This window comes from Calypte anna, chromosome 7 (genome assembly GCF_003957555.1).
Source record: "Calypte anna isolate BGI_N300 chromosome 7, bCalAnn1_v1.p, whole genome shotgun sequence".
In the NCBI taxonomy this organism is placed as follows: domain Eukaryota; kingdom Metazoa; phylum Chordata; class Aves; order Apodiformes; family Trochilidae; genus Calypte; species Calypte anna.
This window is the reverse complement of record NC_044253.1, coordinates 7659135-7681175: the sequence shown is the minus strand read 5'-3', so window position 1 is coordinate 7681175 and position 22041 is coordinate 7659135. Positions and strand designations below refer to the sequence as shown.

General features: G+C 41.4%; 1 protein-coding gene across 1 annotated transcript in view; it reads left to right on the top strand.

Moving 5' to 3' along the window:
* The first annotated feature begins 18396 nt into the window (after nt 1-18396).
* Nucleotides 18397-22041, top strand: part of GPR39 (G protein-coupled receptor 39) — an 83743-nt gene continuing 80098 nt past the window's right edge. Inside the window, exon 1 of the mRNA XM_008494365.2 lies at nt 18397-19588. Within this exon, the coding sequence (XP_008492587.2) occupies nt 18721-19588 (868 nt within the window). The 5' untranslated portion in view covers nt 18397-18720. The remainder of the gene's footprint in view (nt 19589-22041) is intronic.

The following is a 22041-nucleotide window of genomic DNA, read 5'->3' as shown; positions in this document are numbered from 1 at the left end:
ACCCAGGAGCTCTGTGGATAGAGAGGCTTCTGGGTGTTCACAGCCACTGTTTTAAGTTCTGCTTAATGAAGGGAAAATTAGTTGTCCATCTGCAAAGCCAGAGGTGCCTCCTTACACAAGGCAGGTGTGGTGGGTTGACCACCTCAAGAGGACCAAAGGCTAAAATAAGAGAAAGCTCATAGGATCACTTAGCAATCACCCTCACAAGGCAAAACAGACCCAGCTGGGGGAAAAGTAATTTAATTTATTGCTTGGGCACTGGGAGTGTATCCTCCTCACCAGACCTGGGTATTCTCTGGGTTGTTTCTCACATTTTTTTCCACACTGCCTCTGTGGCATTTTGCCTTTTTCTGAAACATTTTTCCAAAGGTGCCACCAGGGTGGCTCACAGGCTCAGCTGTGCCCTGTGCTGGGGCTGTGGCAGAGCATTTCTGGTAAGATTTTGGTGTGGATGGCTGTGGAGAGGGAGTCCCAGCAGCTGCACCTCAGCTTCCTGATACCAGGAGGACCAGGTTAACTCCTGTCCCGTTCCCACCCCAGCAGGTACAGGGGCATTTGGTGCCTTTGGAGTTGAGGGTGATGGCTGAGGGATTGTATCAATGTCTGGCTCTGTTTATTTTTTCCCCACAAGGAAACATCTTCCCCGTGTCTTTCCATGACCTCATCCTTCAGGGGCTTTGCAGTCACGACTGAACACCCCTGGGTTCTCAGGGACAAAGTGTTTTGTCTGTTGCCTGAATGACATGAAGTGTTTCTCAAGGACCTGCCAAAATATGGCCTTGAAATCATAATCTTATTAACATAAGCTCATCTTGGTGCTGTTCTATTTGATCTACTTACATGGTCTCTACAGAATTGCTTTAACACTGTCTTTGTTTCATCTGCACATTATTCATTTTACAAATTTATTTTACCACTCCCTTATCATGATACCATCCCACACAGCTGACATGCTGTGCTCACCAATGGGATCGTGTAAATTAACTCAGAAAACCACTGAAGAAATTATGGGTTTGGTTATTAATATGTGTGCTCTCCCAGAATTCATAGACTCTGAGCTCTGTCTTTCTTCCCCATGCCCTGTGGTGCCCTTGGCTTTGTGTGGTTTCCTGGCACAGAGGAGTTTTCAGGCTTTGTGAAGTCTTCAAAGTCATTCTGCAAAGGAAATATAATCAGCTGGCCTCCATAATCTCAATATTCCAAGGAAATGTGTAGGCTAAGTGAGAAACAGAAGCATTCCCTTAAATACTGTGGACTTCATGCAAATAAATGAGAATGCACTGTTCATTCTCATAAAGTGTGAACAAAACTTTCCTATATTTCTAAAATTTTTTACAAAGCTTGATTATTCAGTACCTACTCTGAACCTCCAAGAGTGGAATGAGAAGAGCATTTCCTAGAAAGGAAACATGGAAGTGTTCTAAGCTGCTTTAATGCTCATTCTTGTTCACTTCTTCAGAGCTTGGGCTTTTATCGCCAGAGCCATTAAAAGACCAGACCAACCTAAGAGATGTGTTTTGGCCCTAGAGATGAAGTTGTGAATTGGCATTTAATTGTGGAAAGTGATTCTGTAGTAGGTCATTTTAGGTTTTTCAAATTGGTGTGAGTCAGTGAGCTTTTATGGTAGCAAAATTGCACAGTAGGCTTTAATTGTGCATAATTATTGCACTGCATGGTGCAGAGTTCTGTATTCTGGGCATTCAACTTCATCCTGTTAATTTATTTTTTTTTTAACTCTATGAAGAAATGTACCTGATAGTATTTGATATTTGCTTATTTAATCTGCTCATGCATTTTTGTCTTAAGGAAATGAAAATAATTACACTGGAATATTTTTTCCTTTTTTTCAGATGATTAATTATATTTTATGGGCTAGCTATGGGCATCTCCTAAAACTGAGTCCTATTTCTGATTTCAGCTGCAAGAATCTTATGAAAGGGTTTAGGGGTGTAACTATTGATAATACAGGGTTGAGGTTTTTCTTTAAATTTAACTGTGCATTCTTAAGGCTAAATAAGATTTAGTAGACTTCCATCTTGTTGCTTCAGTAATCTGTAGCTCTTTTCAATTTGATTATTTTTTCTTTCCTGAGTACTTTATGTCTGCTGGATCTGGTCAGTGCATCCAGCTAGAACATAGCCTGTGATTCAGGACTAGGAAAATTTTATTTTCTTCTCTATAAGCAAGTAAAAAAAATTTATCACTGTGGACCTAGTGATTTGTGAAATCCTGCTGTACTTTGTTTTTTTTTTCCTTCTAAGCTTTCAAGTTGTCAGAAGTGATCTGATTGTTTCCCATCTTTTCTCCAGTAATGGAACCCAGGCCAGCACTCTATTGCTCTCATGAATTCAGTATCATAGTTCTCAGTCATCAAAAAGCCTTTATGATGATTCTGGGATGTGACATTTCTGTGGAAAAACAGCTTTGGGTTCAGGACTTGGGTTTTTTGGGGAGATGAAAAAAAGTCTGTCTGAGTCTGATATTATTGCAATTACTCTACCACATGATTCTGTAGTTCTCATTCTCTGCCAGGGATGGAAATGCTGTATAACAACCAATGGCTTTAGCAGATCTTTTTGATATCTGTGTCAATGAAGTAGCTGTCGTTATAATATAGATAATAAAGCTCACAATAGTCCTCTTTCTTGTTAGCATCTTACAGCACAGCAATTTCTGTAGCTGGCCTCAAAGAACAAACCCCAGGAAGAATGAATTTTGATTGCACCACTGCAAAACCTCTTTTGTTCTTCTTGTTTGTATGGTAAAAATAAAATAGCAGGAAGAAGCTTCATTTTTAAAATCATCTATTCAGTATTATTCCCAGACATTCCAAAGAGTATTGTTACGGGTGGGGTTAAGCCAGGCTGGGATTTTTCCCCCCGTGAGCCTATTTACCTACACTTACACCCAGTGATCTGTGCAATTCAAAAGGAACACGTGGAAGTTTTTTCTGATGGCTTTGCAGCTCTTGCCATGAGGATGTCTACAGTCAGTAACAACACAGGATTTTTGGCATCCCACCTGGCTCTGAACTGTTGAATTTTGCCAGGGGGATGAGCAGAGTCTCTGTAGCTTTCACTGCTTCCATCAATGGGAAGTCAAACCACAAAATTCCTCTCTGCCTCCTCCCTTCCCAGGGCACACTCAGTGTTAGGAGTGCAGGGAGAAGAGAGCCCTGGGTGGGAGGGTAAGGAGCTGTGAAAAGAAACATTTAAACACCTTTAAGACTGTTCTTTCCTTTGTAGGCACTACCTGGGAACGGGACTCTGATCCTCAGTGAGGTAAGGTTATTTGACAGTAGGGCAAATCTAAATGTTTATTTTCTTCAAAAGCCATTGCACTTCCAGAGATAGTAAAGTCTTGGGCTGTGTGCCATAGAACTGCACCAGCTGTGATTCTTCAGTCTGGTTGTTTGTTCTGTTTTATTTTGTTGTTTGTTTTTTGTTTATTTGCTTTAAAGGTTGGCGTGTTTTGCTTCAGTTATGTTTTCCCTTGCTTTAGTTTTTAAGGGACTGGAGGAGGAATGAACAACAATAAAATGGAAGACGTTCTTCCTGATTATCTTATTGCCTTGGAAGATAATTTGGATGTAGTCCCAGATTATACATCTGCCCCTCTAAATGTACACCAGAAATAATATTAACACCAAATCAGACATCTTTGTGCTGGATGTGCTGTTGGTGATAGTACTGCTGCTGCTTCAGAGAAGAGCCTGAGCTTCCTCCTTTGCTGAGCAAGGAATCTCAAGAGGAAGGAGTGACCATCATGCCCATGCCCACCACCCCATTTGGAAAGGTCTGCTTTCACTCTGGCATTTCACTCTTCAGTTTTCATCCTGCTTGCTCCAACACTCCCATAGCTCACATCCAGAGTAAGGTTATGCTTCAGAATTATAAAAACAATTAAAATAAAAAATTTTTTCAACCTGGATGGGTGCCAGCATTGAGGTTCTGCTGGGAGGTCAGGACAATTTTCCATGCAGGGTTGAAGCCTGAAATGGAGAAAACTGCAATGATCTGGCTGCACCTGTTCCTCAGGCACACTCTAACTGTTCTTCACCAGTATGGTTAAATCAATTAAATTTACTTAAATAATTGCAGCCTTCCAAAGAGAGCTGAAGTTTGTATTTTTGCAGCTCAGGGGAAGTTACAGATGGGGGCAGGAGAGTAAAAAGGTTTATACATCTTTATTTATTCATACAAATGTATTTATATATTTGTGTTTTGCTAATAATTCTAACTATAAAGTAGTCCTAGAGTGTAAAGGCCCATTTATATTTGACAACTTTTGTGTGATAGCTTAATTTACAAAATGTAGTAAGAAGGCTGATATTCAATAGGTCCCTCCTTTCAGGTTCCTTTTCAAAGGCCCTCATTTATAGGTTGCCAGGTAACCAAAAGTCTTTGACTTTTAAATAATACTTTCTACAGGTACAAAAGTGAGATTTTTCCAGGACTGAAATGGCAAGAACTATCTGAAATGAACAGTGGTCTTAGCAAATGCCTACTGAGCTCCCCACTGATGTGCACACACACAAGTGTAGAAGCAGCACCTTACAAAACTCTTCAGTGGCTCTAGGGATCAGAATTTAAGTGCAGACAGTGTATATTTTCCCATCTGATTATTAAATTGAGTCTGAATATTGCCTGCAATAAGGCCATATTGCTGTTCAGTAGGTGAATCATATCCATCTCCCTCAGGAAAACCAGGTGTGTGCTGCTCCCAATCTGCTTTCGCTTCTCCGCTGAGCTGGCGACAACTTCTGCCAAGAAACTGTAGGGAAGAGTATGGAAGAGAGGAATGAAAAAGATATGGGAAATGAAAATTGTCAGCATTAACAGGACCAGCCAAATATACCTGGAGGATTGCAGGACCTCTCCCTTCCTCCTTCTGCCACCTTCCTCTTAGAAGCAGGAGGACAGTGCTGGGGTGTACAAGACTCGCTCATGGAGCTGGAAGAAATGTGGATTGCCCCAGAAGGAGCTCAGTCCCAGATCTGTTTCATCCATTTGCAAGGCTGTGGCTGATTGCTCTTTAGGTAGCTACCTTATTCTAAGGATCTGATCTAATCCAACATAACTCAAAGCTAAATATGTGGGTTTTTTCTGCCCTATGCTATCTGGTGTCAGTGAGTGGATGCAGCTTATTTAAGTTAAAATCCCTCTGTTCTGCAAATGAGTGGCAGTGGGAAAGGCCAAGCTGGGACTAGAGCCTGGGGAACAGGATCTGGGTGGATCTCAGGAGTTGTTGGTGTGCCCAAAGACAGAATCAGCTTTCCCAGCAGGTGTGGAGCTTGTGCAAGAGGATTGCCTGAAGGCTCCTGGTGTTCCGGCTGGCTTTGCAATCAGGCTTGCACAAGAGCAGCTCTTGGTCTGCATATTGCCACAGTCGAGTCCAAGGGGCATTTCACCTGGAGGCCAGGATCTTGTTTCATATTGTCCCAGTGGAAAAATTAATTTCAGTTCTACTTGATCAGCTTTGAGTTTAAGCTCCCTGTGCAACAACAACCTTTCCTTTCCCTTTAAAGTCTGGGTTTTGAAAGTTCTTTTTCTTACAGTTTTTACTGTGGAGATACTTCTGAGGTCATTGTGAAATATCTTAGTCACTCTGGACAAATAATTCCTATTTCCAGAGCTTTTTCATAGCAGAAAAATATTAGAACAACTGAATATGATGTTTATATCAATATCTAAACATCACAGTAATCTGAGAGTGTGTAATGGAATCTGTAGGATAAGTTATACAACTCAGCACTGAAACATGACCATGGTACAAAGGGTATTGTTTGAAAATCTACTGTCAGGCATGAAATCCAGCTTTGCAATTTTGCTTCATAATTTACACTGACAACTTCTTCAGCATAAATGAGATACACTTAGATCTCATCTACTGGGTATTCCAGTCCAATCTGAGTACTTCAGGATCAAAACTGCTGCAGAAAACACAGCCTGTGTACCATTAAAACAGGCAGACTGTTCCTAGCAGCAGGCTTATGTTAGCTATTCAGATAAGGTAGAACAGCTAATACATTTATTATGTGTATTGCTATGTCTGTCCTTCTGATGAACTGTTCTGAAATGATAGCATAAAGACTGCAGATTTATTTCAGCAGAACCCCAAAATCTTCATCCTTTATTGCTGCAAAACCAAACAACTATCCTTACAATCAGCCAAAGACAGAACAAAAGAACATAGAGAAGAATCCTTACAGAGTCACTGAAATTCTTGGTTAATAGGTTACCCATTTGTATCTCTGTACATGTTTATTTATAGATATACCAAAAAAGGAGTAGTTTAGTAACATAAAGTAGAAATCTGGCATTTATGGCCTGCATTTCTCTGCTTGCATTCCTACCAAAGCCCAGTAAAAGAAAACCACAGGTATACACATCTCTAAGTACCAAATACCTTGCACCAAAACTAATAGATGAGTTTGCTAAAATTGCAAATGAAAGTCATTAATCTCTTCCAGATTCTGCCTTCCCACTACTAGTTCAGAAATAGTAAGGAGGTGTGGAGGAGCTGGAAAACTACATTTCTACAACTTTTTTCATCCATTATTCAGTTGGGGTAGGATCCAAGCCTGTCAAAGAATTATTGCAGCTGATTGGGGTAGGGTTGTAGTATCCAGGCTTATGCAGTCAGAGAAAAGAGCATGGAAATGAAATACAGGCTTGTGATGCAATGGGATATTCCAGTCAGTTCCCAACCAAATCCTTCAGCCCCTACTTGAGTGTTAGGCTATTTCCAGGTGAAAACAGCAAAATTGTTTATAATGACTCAGAAACATTCACTGAAATTTCTTGGTTGATATCACAAAAAGATGTCTAAAGTTTAAAGCAGCAGACTTGTGATATGTCCTGAATGGCACCAAAGTAAAAAGAGGATTTTTAGATGGGCATTTCTGGTCTTATGTCAGTGCTGGGCAAAATAATGGAAAAGTTAATAAGGGATTTAAATTATAGAGATTCAGAGATCAGAAATATAATAAATGCTTATCAACAGAGTTTTTCTGAAAAATATAGCTTCTGCAGAAAACTTGGTTTTGAATGAGATGATAAATGTGTAGATAATGGTGACTATGTAAACTTTTCTAATTTTTTCCTTATATTCTGATGAAAACTTTTGCATTTTATGGCATCAGTGAAATGTGCATTACAAATAAGCTAATGGATAGACCTCAAAAATGAGATATCATTGGGAATTACTACAGAACTCTTAAAGTGCTCCAGGGAGGTTTGTTCAAGGAACATTAAACAAAATGTGGCAGCCAGACTGAGCATCCAGGGCTAGTCAAGGGTTGGAGCCAGGCATCCCTTCTGGGAATTAGAAAAACTTGGATGTATTTCAAACATCTTAAACTACTGGACATTTTCACCAGTGACTGAGTTGCAAATACATTAAATAAAACTTGGGGCAGCTTTGCAGGCTGAGGGGAAGGTGTCCCAGTTGGCTGTGTAGGATATTTGATAATCTGAGCCCAGTGACAAAATGCAACCAGTGCAAAAAGACAAAGTGTGATGTACACTTCTGGAGAAAGAGCTTTTCCTGGAAAACAGCAGCTCTAAAGGTGTTTGAGGAGATCAAGTGAAATTCAATGAAAATTTCCAATGTGACAAAAGGATGAAAAGAGGATGAGGAAAAAAGAAGCACAAGCTGAGGAACAACTTGTAGGACTAAGAAGGTTTCCCCCTGCTACACATCCTGGTGAAGCTCAATGCAATAATGGTTTTTGATGTGAAATCCTGACTTAAAAGTTGTAAAAAGCTGGATAACCTGTAAAAATAAATATGACTAGAGGGCCAGAGGTAGCACCTTGGTATAAAAGGAAGAAATAAGCAGAAAGACCACACGTAGGTGACAATATATAGGTGATTTTAATAGACTGTAAGGGCTTTTCCAAGAGCTGCTTAACTTAAATTACAGTCACAAGAGTTGTGTCTGGAGGCAAAAATCAAACAAGTAAAAATGATGAACTGTACTCACATTTTTTAAGGAACTCCAAAAAGAATTCTTGGTTTCTTAATCTCCTGAGGTGTTCAGGTTACAAAGGGTATAGATATTTTAGCCAAACAGAACCAAAGGTACTCACTGCAGGGGCACTTGGTGATTGTCATGGGATCCAACTAACCTGCTCACTTCTGATCTTTTATGTAATGAAACTATGAATGAAAAAGCAAAGCTTTCATTGAAGATACTTCAATTTTGCCTAGAGAAGTACTTCAGCATAATTCCAGGTTTTTAAAAATGGAGCAAAGTTATTGGTTCTGAATACAAATCCTGCCCTCCAGTCTTGCTGTTTGCACACATGACAGAAGTCCTAAGCTATTTAATCCTCATTAGTGAAGCATTATTAATCTACAACACTGAAGGAGAGGAGGTATAATTTAGAGGAATCCTTATGGGAAGGATCTCATAGGAGATAAAAAAGGAATTACAGTGTTTCCATAAACTAGTAGGACAAATCATGGTATTCTAATGCAGTTATTTTTTGATGTTGTATATTTAAAGTTCTGCAGAAGACTTTTGGTTTCCACTAGGTCCTATAGGGTTAGAGAGTAATTTTCATTTTTAACCCGTGTTGCATCTACCCTTAGTCTATGGGGTTCCCATCTTTTGTGTTCCCAAGGCTTTCCAGCACTGCAATGTGTTAGACAATCACTGAACTCTTCAGCTCACTACCTGGGGATTATTTTCTTTTACACTCACTAGCAGTTTAACCTGTCAAAACCAATTATTAAGCAATTTGTAACATAGTAGAGACATAAATGGTCTCAAAAAAAGCTTATGAATGGAAAAAAAGAGTTTGCTAGAACTCCCATATCTGTAGGAATCCATAAAAACCCAAAGGTTAGAATACTTGAAAAGAATTGGGAAAGTTAAAATACTTGGAAGTTATCCATGTAGATTTTTTATAATCTCTCTACTGAGAAAACCATTTCCATCTTGTGCAGTGACCACCTTTTTGCCATGGAGCAGGTGCATCCTTCCTCAGACAGAAGATCCTGCAAAGACAGTAGTGCCTTCAGCTGTGTGAAGTGGTATCAAATGGAGCTGGCATTCCTGGCCAGCTGGGCATACTCAGGAGAAGTGCTCTCAACAGAAATCCTCAAGTTTGCACTAACTGAGCCAGATCCCCTGTGAAAAATATCACAGCTCTGTCAGTACAGCTCTCTAGAGGCAGGGCTTTTTTTCCCTCACTTCCTCTCAACATTTAAAAAGAGTTTACCCCTCCTACCACCCCCAAAACACATCCCAGGAGAAAGAGGAAAGAGCTTTATGGCCACCTGCTCGAGGAGAGAGAAAAATCCTTCTGTGCAGAGGAGTCTGTTCCTACATTTCTGGGAGGCGTTGAGAAGCATTTCTCAGGGATGCATCCCAAGGCTCCTGGGAAGGATGTGCCTCCCCTCAGTTTGAGAAGCTGGAGCTGTCATTCTCACAGTAGGAAAAGATGTAAGTAAAGTAAAAGTGAGAGATGCAGTGCCTTGGAAACAGCAGCCTGCATGAAGGATGCTGCAATCCATGTGGAAAGGAAACAATGGTGCTTTCCACAACACAGGCCTGAGACTATGCTCCAAAATGTTTCATTGGGGGAGGGAAATTCTCTCAGTTAATAGCAGCAAAGTGAGCAAATAAAAGAGCTTGTGTTCTCACTTAACAAAAGGAAATGTCTGTTTTGACCACTTTTAGTGCCTCCTCAGCTCCTTCTTACTCAACTCACCCCCCTTGTGCTGCTGAAGACACAAAGTACTTACACTTAATACTGACATTTATTTTTCCTTCAGCACTTCATAACTTCCAGAGCAGAAACCTCCAGTCTGGGGCTTTCCAGAACCCCTGCAGTCAGGTTTGAGCTCAGTGTTGGTCATACAAGATTTCACTATTTCAGGATACAAAGAGCAGGCACAGCCCAAAAGAGGAGACCTCAGCATATAGGACTCTCTTACTGCAAGTCTGTTGAGCCTGGTTTAAAATAGGAGATAACAGCTCTTCTCTGGCACCCAACAAGCCTCAAGCCTGTCTCTTGTTTCACTTCTTATTTCTTTTCCTTTACCAAACTGTGGGTACCTGTACTTCAGGTAGGAGAGGAGAATGTTGATGAAACTGCACTATCCTACCCACTTCAGGTTTTCTCTGTGAAAAAGTGATCTTTGGCTCTGCCTCTCTTCAGCAGTCTTGGTTACAGATCCTCTATCAAGGACTTCTTTTGGAGATGGGTGATGAAAATAGGAGTGTGGTTTATTGTAAGTCCTGCTCAGCCTCCAGAGCTGCACTGCAGCTGCAGAGTCCCTGAGCCAATCATCCCTTTGTAGTCTTCTCTGCAAGTCTCACACAGATTTTTCAATGAGTTTTTAAACTTAAATGACATGTAGACAAAACCTAAGACCGACTCTAAAACTTGCAGACACCTACACACAAAGCATTGCCTGGGAGACCTTTCTGACTTAGCATCCTTTCAGGATTTTGATTGATGCTTTGCAGTTCCAGGATTCAGTTTTCCCAGACAGCCTTCTTGTAGGCAGTATAAAAGTCTGAGTTAAAGCTTCGTAGTTTTACAAATTCCAGCTCTTTCTTTTCAGGTGGTATCTGGAAGTAATATCTGGAAATGCTGTCTTTCTGGGATAGTGTCTCCAGATAAATTCTATTCTTTATCAAATGTTTATTTAAGAGCAAAACAGACAAAGTCCACCGCAGAAGAATGATTTCCTTTGGCCTAGGGCCAAGTCTTCTTATCTATTTGAAAGTATGTTCTGTAAAACAAATGACTTTGAGCAGTCTGTATTGCCAGCTCTTTTCTGCATGCAATGATTCTCCCTGATAGCTCTTCAGTCAAAGAGAAGTTAAGACCAGAAGCTACAATAAGGAAGAAAAGTCACCCAATGGCTGGGCAATCAAAGTAACATTCACAAAACATGTGGGATGTATCAGCTGATATATATATAAAGATTGGGTTTGCTCACTTTGCTTAACATGGTCTCCTGACAGTGTAGATATTACAGCTGTTATTTGTGCTAGGAGCTCTTTTTGTCAACAGAGAGAAATCAGTGCTCCTGGGGCTGCAGGCACATCTCACACATCTTCTCTAGAGTGGCATCAGTCAGGCCTTGGCTCCACTGAGGAAGATGCTCACTGACACCAGGCAGTCCTGGGGTGACAGTCAGATGTCACAGTGGGCCTGGTGGCAGCAGGTTGGCATTTACAGCTCTTGAGAGCACATATTTTCTTAGCAGAAATAGTATGTGGAGGAACAAAGACAGAAACTATTGTCAACAGGGGAGGAAATGAGGGGGAGAGGATGAGATATTCAGAAAGCAAAGAGAAAAAAGCGATAACTTAAATATTTTCCCATCGACTTTATGTAATTCATGCTTCACAGATTATATAATAGCAGTTGGTTTGCTCCAGACAAAGAAGTTTCTGTATTTTTCCAAAACAGAAGAGCTCTACTTGCTAGGTATGGGAAGTCAAAGCAATTTCCTGATCATTTCTATGTACTAATGGGCACATATCTGTGTGGATAGGGAGTATTCTTTGTACCTTAACAACCACTTGAGCAGAATACAGTACCACATCAACAGAGGTGAAAACACCATTCAAAAAAACATTCTGGGATCCCATTTCCTATTTATTTCCATGCTCAGTTTCAGGATATGGCTCTGTAGGACAGTGACCAGGAACTTGCTTTGTCTATGCCTAGTAGAAGAATTTCAGAAGGAAGTTACACAGATGTCTGGGGACATCAGAAATGAGCACTGCAAGCAACACGGTGCTTAACTCCGAGGTGAAGTGAGCACTCTAAACCTACACTTGCTCACTTGGACATTTGTTTGGTTTATATTTTTTTTACTTGGCTTACATCTACCCATATAGAACAGCTTCACTATGCCTGCTGTGCCCTGAGGAGAAGCAATGTGCCTTGCTGAGCCTTTTCTGCTTGTCCCTCCCCAACCAGGGTCTCCTTCCAGGGGGACAGAGAAGCCACCCAAGCCCACTGGGGATTTCCACACCATCTCCCCCTTACTTCATCTGTTATCCAAGGTTCTCCAGGCTTGTTTCCCTGGTCGAAGCTTTTGGGACTTTGCAGCAGGCCCAGTCTGACACTGATACCTCAAACCAGCAGCCAACAACCTGGAGCAAGGCTGCAACCCAAGTCACCATCCCCAGATTGTCCTCCAAAGCTTTCTCAGCTTCCCTTGCACAGAGACAGCAGGAATGAGGGCAATGTGGGTCAGGAATTGGAGTCTGGTGGTTCTGGTGGTTCAGCTGGACAGTGACTGAAGGTTCACAGAGGATGTGGTCATGGCCCACCATGGAACCTAAACTCCTGAAATTCACCTCCTGTTTTCCCTGAGAAGAAGAATGGAAATGCTGCCTTCTGGCCACAGCTCAGCTCTGAATCATTTCATGTGTTTTGCTGTGAAACCCAGATGGGACAGCCACCATCCCCACAAATTGTTAATTGTCCTTCTCTGCCCAGAGGTAGCTGTAGGTTTGCAGCAACAGGTGAAGCACTCTGCCTTTTTTAACAAGCTGTTTAAAATTGAATTTTTTGAAGTTCCTGCAAGGGAAGGAACTATGTGCTGGTAAAATACAAATTCTTCCAGTGAGAAGTTGGATCTTTCGAGCTTTGGCATCATGTATTGTAAATGAGAAAGAACAGAGTGACAGAAGTGTCCTCACTGTGGTGACATCCTGCTAGGACTCCTTAGAAGCAGGTCAGAAATCTGTCATTTGCTTGCTTCAGGCTAAACCCCATCAGCTGAGTTTTGAAGAGAGGCAAAATGATTCTGTAATAGCCCAGCTGGGCACATGAGTGCAAGTCCTGATGGTCAGGAGATGGCAAGCACAAGAAGGCAGCAAGGAGATATTTTTTTGCTTCTCTTTGCAGTAGTAATTTTAATATTGCCATAAAGAGATTTTTTTCAGGAGACTGAGAGTGAACCATCAGCATATTCAGAAGATTCTCAGTACGTTTGTTAGCAAAAAAAGCAAAGTGTATTCTCTGATTGTTTTGGTACCTGTGTGTGACAGCCATTTTCATAAATTATTGTCCTTGCAGATTTGTAAAAAAAAAATTAAGGAGAATTCAGGTTGTGAGAATATGCACAAGATAGAAATTCTATCTTGTAACTTTAAGTAACTAGCTACATTCAGAGAAAGAGTAGCATGAGAATTTTTCCAAAAGTATAAACTTCTGTTAAAAGATGGTTTGGAAAAGTGCACTGCATAGAAGAGTTTTACAAGACAGCTGCAAAATACAGCATAAGGAACTAAGTATGCTGTGAAACAGGAGCTTTGGATTGTATTTTGAAGCCATTATCATTTATTTGGACAAGGAAGTTTAGAAGTTACACAGAGAAAAAATGAGATTTGATTCAGTGTGCTAGGATTGTTTCCAAAGGCTCACAGTAGTGATTTCTTGAACCAGGTGTTGTGCTTTGGTGCTACTTTGCTCCAGACAAAGAGGAGTCTGAAAGGATATTTCAGGCAATGTGTTCAATACAGTCGATTCATGATCACTGAGGCCTGGGTTTAGCATATGTGTTCATCTTGTTTTTCAGCAGCAGCTCCTTTTTCAAGCCTGGAATATAAACAAACTCATTTGCTTTGGTGCCTCATTCCCAAAGGATGCAAAAAGGACCATCCCATCTCAGGAGGTTTCACTTGCTTTCCCCAGCCCATCTATAGAGCTTCTTTCCATTTGGGGCCATAGCTTTCTTTCCATTTGGGGCCTTCTGGCCCCAAACAGCTTCTGGTGTTTTTTTTTTTTTTTTTTTTTTTTTTTTTTTTTTGGCCTTCTAACAGCTACTGCTGTGTCAAGGGACAGAGAAGTGCATCTCTCTCCTTCCTCAAAGAGTGGAAAATTAACCCATTCAGTTTCTCACCAGGCTGAGTGCACTCCCACCTCCTGCTGACAACCCACAGCCTCCTACTGCATTTGATTTGCTTCAGACAAATTGATGGAGAGAAGGCTGTGAAGAGCTGAACAGCTGTGATGTCTTTAGCTTATCAAGGTGCTCAGAAAGCAGGTGGTGTGTTGTTCAACAATAGTAGATATGGAACAATGATTATGTGGCTTTGTGCTGTAAATTTGCTGCTGTGTTTTAATTAATATGAATTATCATTAAAACCACCAGAGCAGGTAGTGAAGAGCTGTGTATGTGCAGTTCTTGCATTTAGCAGCCTGTGTGCTGCAGCTGATGGGAGGAAGTTAGCAGTGGATTGATGGGGAGGCTCAGGTATTACACAGATTTTTCTGTATTTTGGGCAAACCATTTCGTTTCACTGCCCCCAGTTCTGTTCCTTGCCAGTTTGTAAAATCTACTGGAAGTAGTGAAGTGCCTTGGTCTATTTAGATGAAATGGTTTGGAGCTGAGGCTGCTTTTTACTGTGTATCATTGCAGCATGCTTACTTGAAAGCCCCTTCTCCATCCTCCAGATAAGCAAACACTCACAATATGATATTCCAAGAGGATGGCATTACAGGAGGTACCATGGCATATCATTAATAAAAGATGGCAGCTTTCCATATGTCACTTTCTAGAGGTAATCTAATTAGATTAGAATTCATTATGGATATGCAGGTTACTCAGCTCAGATTGCATGACCCAGTGTCTCATGTTGCCAGAAGAAAAGGAGCCAGGCAGTTAACAGTACAGTGATTGTTAGATTATGTTGCCCAAAACCAAACTCTTAGGGAAATTAAGAAGAAATACATTTCACAAATTACTTTTACTTATTTATATTATTAACTATTATCATAATCTTCCAAAGAAGAAAAATACAGCCCAAGAAAAGCTCACCAGTAAAATACTGAGGGGTCTTAACAGTAAAGAAGAGGCTTGTTAGATCTCAGAAAACAGAAAGAAACCTTAAGTTATCTGAATGCACTCTTTAATAATTTAAATTTTAATGAAAGATAATTTTCAAAGCCAACACGAGCTGTCTCACACAAATTGATTTCTTAAAACATTTAAAACCATTTGGATGCTTCACTTTTGTCTGTGTTGTTTCTTCCTTTTATTCCCACAGCACTTTCTCCCTTGCTTGCACAGATCTGAGTAGCTGCCTTCTGCAGAACAGCAATCTCATTTTGTTTACCTTGGGTTTCAAAGGGAATTGAACAAGCTCACGATTCGCTTTTTCTAAACAAATACTGCCAAGACAAAGGTATCACAGCTATTCTAGAGACAAGAGGTTTGCTGAGATGGAGAGCAGGAAAGACAGGAAAGAAAAAAAAGTCAATGTGTTTTTATCAGAAAATAAAAAGTTAATCCTTTACACAGCTTCATTTTCTTTCCTTTTGAGATATCTCTCCTTTTTCATTTCAGTTTTAGAGCTTTTAGCTAAAGGAAGCAAGAAACTGAGGTATTTTCTTTGTTCCTGTCAAGTAGCTTGAGCAGTTTGAGAACAGAAACCAGTCAGAGCAGTGTGATTAGCGGAGCCAATTAGGGTGGATTTGCATATTCACAACATGGCTATCAAGAAATAATTCTGCAGTGATAACACCAGTGTAGCAATGCCAGTCTGCCAGGCAGAGCCCCCTGACTCCCCTGCTATATGGGGACAGAGAAATAACCATGGAGTGATTCTGCAGATTTGGCACCCACATGGTGGCTTCCTTCCCCACAGTGTGTTTGTAGGGCAGCAGCAATACAACGCTCCTGCATGCTAAAAAAAAAAAGTTAATCTCCAATCCATTTGCCTAAAATGCAACAGCATCTGTCAAATGGGTTTGTGCTTCCCAGGTTCAACCCAGCTACAATTTGTGCTGCCACTTTCAGGGGCTGAACCTCATCAGGACTTTGGGGGGCTTGCCTTTTAATGGGATGGCAGCTGGGCTAGGATTTAGTGCCTCGCAACCCCTCCTGCCCCTCTGCTCAGCCACGTGATGTGGTCCTCAATGGTTCACTAGACAAGGTGCAGGAGGGGAGCTAAAACTAAAAACCCCTGGTTTCTGCCTCAAAAGGCCTCTCGCCAGGGTTTTATCCAAGGACCAGGCAAGAAAGCAAACAGCCTTTCAGGAAACTTGTAGACTCAGTTGGATAACAAACTGGGGTGGGTGATCACAGCAGCTTTATCATATCTGAAAGTGAAAAATCACCTGATACACTACAGCAACAGCAATCTGTGCTCCAACTCAATGTTTCCCTCATTCCCACTATCTGTCACCTTTTACCAACAACTGCATCACTGCCAGCTCTCAGGTCAGCACGACTGTGGCCAGGCAAGTGGTGTGCAGAGCCAGCTGTGGCCACGTCATCTGCACCCTCAGGATGCTCTGTTTTCTTACCTGGGGGTTGACAAGGGATTTATTGCAGTGCCCATCATGCAGTGATCTCTGTCTTTGAAGCTTTTGGCTCCTCTTTGGTAAGGGGGCCTGAAGTCATGGTGTGCAGTTGCAACAAACTGGGTCTGAGTGTTCTCCCAGGCACAACTACAGGAGTCCACATTCATTTTCAAAGCAGCTACAGGAAAGGATGCAACACAAAAATTAAGTTGTGGTAGTCAGTGCTATGAGATATTGAGAAAACTTAACAAAATCCATAAAATTAGACCATTATACAAATTTTAAGTTTCTAAACTGATATCATATCCACCAGGGTAAAAACTATGAGCACTCAACCAAGAGGCATTAAGCACATCTAGTTGGGGAGAAATGTCTCTCTCCAGGAAGAGATATTTTTTTATAATCATCCACAATAGGGATTTTATACCTATCTCTAGAATATTCACTGCTGATTTATGTTGTCCAGTAACCTATGTTAGATTTTTTTTTAGCAGTCTCAATCTCTGAGTATCCACAATTGTCTCTTTCCTTCCCATCCCCTTTGTGGCACCAGCTCTTTATTATAAAGTTAATAAACTTTGTGTATGTTCTAAAGATAATATTGAAAACTGCAAAATTATGTTCTGCATTTTATAATTGGTGTGGAAAAAAGGGGGAGATCTAATCCTATTGGGCCCTCTCTCTCTTTTGCTCTCTCTTTTTCCCTTTTGATGGTAAGCAGCAAATTTTAATTAGCTTCATTTCCACAATTCAGTCATGCATATGTAATCTTTGTTCACACTTTTATAAAGTAAAATTAAGTGAAAGAAATTGGGTAATAATAGAAAGCTTGTCTGAGCAGAACAAATGTGAATTATCAAACATAAGGAAAGATGACTGGGACTACAGGGCTTGAAGTTGTGCAAGGTCTGAGGTGATTTTTCTGAAAGAGGAGAGCATAAATAATGCATAGAAAAAAGTACTTATTATCCTGTTTTGGGCATCTTTTGTTCATTATATACTTGGGCTGCTGGGGTACAGTGATAACTGCTGAATGTGAGGAGACTGCTTAATAACAGCTTTCTGTTATTAAGAAGATACATTATTATGTGTCTCTTTTATCATGAGCTGAAAGTGTCACATGAGCTTGTCTAGCTAACAAAAATCACTTTGTGAAGCCACTGTTCTTAACCTTGGTATTGGAGCAGATCACTGTACTGGGCCTCTCTCTTGACTAGAGCTGCAAAAGCTGATCTGCCATTTTGCATTAGAATTTAAAGGTTTCCTAATCCATAAACACACCCTCTAATTAAATGTTTCCAGGGGCTACCAAGGGAGCCTTCAGTGCCTTGAAGAGCCCTCAGAGCCTTCATGGATTGAAACTAAAACTAAAGTGTGCATACAATTCATTCACCCTGGGGTGAGGGACAGGAGGGGGGAAGTGCATTTTCATCCCCTGCTACTCCAGATTATTTGACAGCATGAGTTTTCAAAAAATCTCACTTCATTATTCCAACTTCATTATTACCAACTTCATCATTTTCGTTATCTAACATGAAAAGATGAAAATGGAAAGGGAGACAAGGTGGCTAAATCTGAAGTTCAGTTTCTTTTATAACTTCTCAGAAAACCCTTTACAGTCTAAACAGTTATTTTAAGAAGTTCCCAGTTCACCACCAGCAGCTACAACCCAGCACCTCCAGCTGATGTAAATGTCTGTGGCTGCCCAAGCTGCGTAAGGAGTGATGCTGGGGCAGCTGCTGAGGTCTGCATTAAAGGAAACAGAAAGCAGTGAGGTGTGGGCATGGGTGTACACTGAAGTCAGGCTGTAGCCCAGTTAATGTTAAACTCCTCAGTAGATACTTTCTCTTCTGTTCATGCACTCAGCCTTACCCCACCAACCAACCAGCGTTAGGAGTTACACCTCTTCTTGTCCCTGAGAAGGAGCTCCTATTACAGGAAGTGAATTTCAGACTAGGGTGGTTTTCTTTTTTTTAATTTTTTTTCTAAACCTGCTTTGCTGCCAGTGAACAGGGGTAGCCAAGATTAATGGTTAACCACACAGAAACTCTGACTTCCTCCTGCCCGGGCCAGGGCCAAAAGCTTCCTTTGCTTGCAGAGGGAGAGGCAAGAGCAGCAGAGGACTGAAGAAGGGCAGCTTCACCCTGTAAAGAAAAGAGGAGGAAAATCCAAAAGAAGCAAGAGGTGTTTGCCATAAAGACAGGTAACAGCTGAAACTCTTTTCTGCTCAGCTTGTTGACTTAGTGGCTGTTTCTAAAAAAAAAGCTGCAGGTGTGGCTAGCTGAGAGGTGTTGGTTGTACCTGACTGCTCTGACCTGTGTGTCTGGGGTGGAGGCAAAGCAAGGAAGGATCTATATGCTGTGAATTTGAAAGTTACAGAAGGCAGGAAGGCTCTTCCTCCTCCTCCTCCCTTCCCCCAGGGGCTGCTCATGGCAGGAGAGAGCCCCTCTTCAGACTGTTCTCATCTTATTGACCACAGCCACATACCTGAATTTGAGGTGTCTCTTTGGATCAAGATCTCTTTGGCCTCAGTGTATGTCTGCATCTTTGTTGCGGGCATATTGGGCAATGGCATCACCATCAAGGCCACCAGGATTCTGCAGCAGAAAGGCTACCTGCAGAAGGAAGTCACAGACCACATGGTGAGCCTGGCCTGCTCTGACCTGCTGGTCATCCTGCTGGGCATGCCCATGGAATTCTTCAGTGCCATCTGGAGCCCCTTTTCTACCCCCAGTGGCAATGTGGCTTGCAAGCTCTACTATTTCCTCTTTGAAGCCTGCAGTTATGCCACCGTGCTGCACGTGGCCACCCTCAGCTTGGAGAGGTACGTGGCTGTCTGCCACCCCTTCAAGTTCAAAGCAGTCTCTGGGCCCCGCACGGTGAAGTTTCTCATTGCCTTTGTCTGGGGAACATCTCTCCTGGTGGCTCTGCCCCTGCCCTTTGCCATGGGCACAGAATATCCTCTGGAAACCATCGAGGGCTACCGAGGTCTGACTGGCTGTGCCAAGCCCGTGCCCAGGCACCACCTCCCTGAGCTGAAGCACAATATGACCATCTGTACCAACCTCTCCTCCAAGTGGACTGTCTTTCAGGCCAGCATCTTCAGTGCCTTTGCCTTGTACATCATAGTGCTGGGATCTGTCACCTTCATGTGCCACAGCATGATGAAAACCCTGATGATCCAGAAGGAAGGAACTGTGACTGTGAAGGGTGGGCCAAGACAACAGGAGAAGTACCTACGAAAAAGTGAGAGCTCAGAGGGCAAAAGCTCCAGGAGACAGATCACTTTATTCCTGGGTAAGAGCCCCATCCCCTTCCCTCTCCCCTTTCCTCATAGGAAGGAAACCCAGATGTCTCCATTTTATGTCACCAAATTCCCCCTGAATGAGGGATGTATGGTTTGAAACTGGTGCAGAATGAGGGATGGAGATAATTATGATTGGATGGTATGGATACTTGCAGATACTTATGTATTTTAAGAAACCTGATCTTGCTGCATGATTTTGACTCACTCTTTTTGTCATTAGAACAGATGGGAGGGAAAAAGTAAAAACCCATCTACTGTCTGCTGTTTATGTTGTTTGGATTAAACTGCATGCTGCCTGGATATAAAGTAGCTCTACTTGCATGTTTTCCCATTAAATTACACATAGGTGCATGTTTAGTAAGGTTCTTGATGAGAGGGAGTACTGTCTTGCAAGATCTGAAGCTTGTCCCACTCTGAAGTATGTCCTTCATAATTCATGTTGCTCCCTGGAGGGTATTTCCTTAGCCTCAGTAATTGTGGCTCTTTTGCATCTGAGCATGAAGAAACCTGGGCTGGAGAGCTGATTTGGTCTTGCATATTGCTGTTGCCCTCTTTAAATTTTTTTCCTGGTTTTACTTGAAAGCCTATAACCTTGGAATTATGTCTGATTCTGATCTCCCTTGCCACATTTGTCAGACAAAAACTAATCAAGCTGTCATTTCACCAACATGGAATCTTTGTGGGCTGTGATCCATGTAGTCTCCACATTTGTTGATGCTCTTAGAGGCAGCCTTAATCATGCCCTGGCTGAATTACTGCTAGTTCTTTTTCTGTTGGCTTGCTTAATATGATAGTGGATATAATAAATGAACCGTCCAGAGTATGAATGCTGAGCAGACTTAGTATTCTAGGTTGCTTTTTTGGTCTTCTGCTTGATATTGCAGGAGGGGAATTGAAACTCATGGGTCTGTCCACTTTGACAGCTTTAAGTGTATTTTTGTGTGTGGGTCTTATTCTTTTTAAGCATTCTCTGCTTCCTCATGTAGTCCTGCTTTTGCTATGGTCTGTGGTTGGAACATGAGCAGCAGGGTAAGGAGCCCAGTCTGCACCCATATTAGAGGTGGGAACAGGTGAAAATCTGTCATACAGACAAGGCATAAGACTCAAAGGTTTTGGGAAAGGTTGGAGTTACTGCAGACCACAACAGCAGAGAGGGTGACAAGAGCTTCAAATGGGAGATGTGACACTCCAGGCTGTGCAGAGCTCATCCTCATGCTCAGGGTGTATATCTAACAAAGAAATGCTCTCTTTGCATAAAGCATCTGTTAGTCTGGGACAAGAGGCCCATATCTGGGTCATTAAAAGAGCTCTTGGTATCCTTACTCCACCAAAACTACTGATTTCTGGGGCTAAATACAGCATCTTGTACAAAGCAGAAAAAGTGATAAGGCTCTGCTCTTTACATTAAGTGCTGCTGTGGGATCCTTAAACATCTGTGTATCTCTCCCTCCCCTTGTAAATTATCATCCATAGCTCCATAAAACCCAGTCTGAGCTCCAAATCCTGTAGCAAGATCTAGCTAGGCTGAGAGAGAAAGGTAAATTGTAGCAGCTTTTCTTTCCCTCCTTGATTATTCTTCTTTCTTGGTGATGGCCAAGCATGGAATAGGGCATAGTGCTGCTTGCAGGAGTGTTAGAAAGCTAAATTAAAGTGACTGGCTTGTCCTTTATCTAATGAAAATTTGCCACTAATATCTGATACTTTCTCAGTGCTCTCAGCTTTCTGGAGCCAGTAGACACTTCTGTTAGTTCTATAAAATTATTTCAATAGCAAGTCTCTTAGTATGAGTCTTGCTAATTTACTTGGATTAGGAAATAAATTAATAAACTGAGGAAATAAAAACTGTGGCCTGCATCCCTCAAAACAATGCAAAGCAATTCAATTTGGAGATTTCATAAAAATGATGCCTTAGGGCAGTTTTAACCCAGAAGAAATGAACATATAAATTGTTTACAAATCTCTGAATTTAAAGATAGTGGTTTAAAAGTCCTCTTTGTTTTTCATTTAACAGATGGGTCAAATTAAAACAAATACTTGAGCATTCCCAACAGATTTCACTTTTAATGTGAAATGTAAATGACAGTATATGGCATGATGTCTTTGAACATCTAAGAGCAATAAAAACAAGTCAGCAATTTCTTCTTCTAGTTGTTAAAAGGGATAAGTTCTGTAAAACAGAGATTAAATTAATAAATCTCCTGACAATGAGAAAAAACTAAGTAGAAAGGGACAGAAGAAGAAACTGATGCTTTTTTAGTGTCAAATTATTGTGTGGCACTCCAAGACGTTCATGAAAAGGAATTGTGAATGTTGAGAGTGAAAGGCCACTTGCTATAGTTAGTATTGGTCACTTGCAGGGTGACAGCTCTGCTAGAATGGAGGAGGGAGGTGACACAGGGACAAGTGTGACACAGACCAGTGTGCTGGGCAGGCTGAGCTCTTG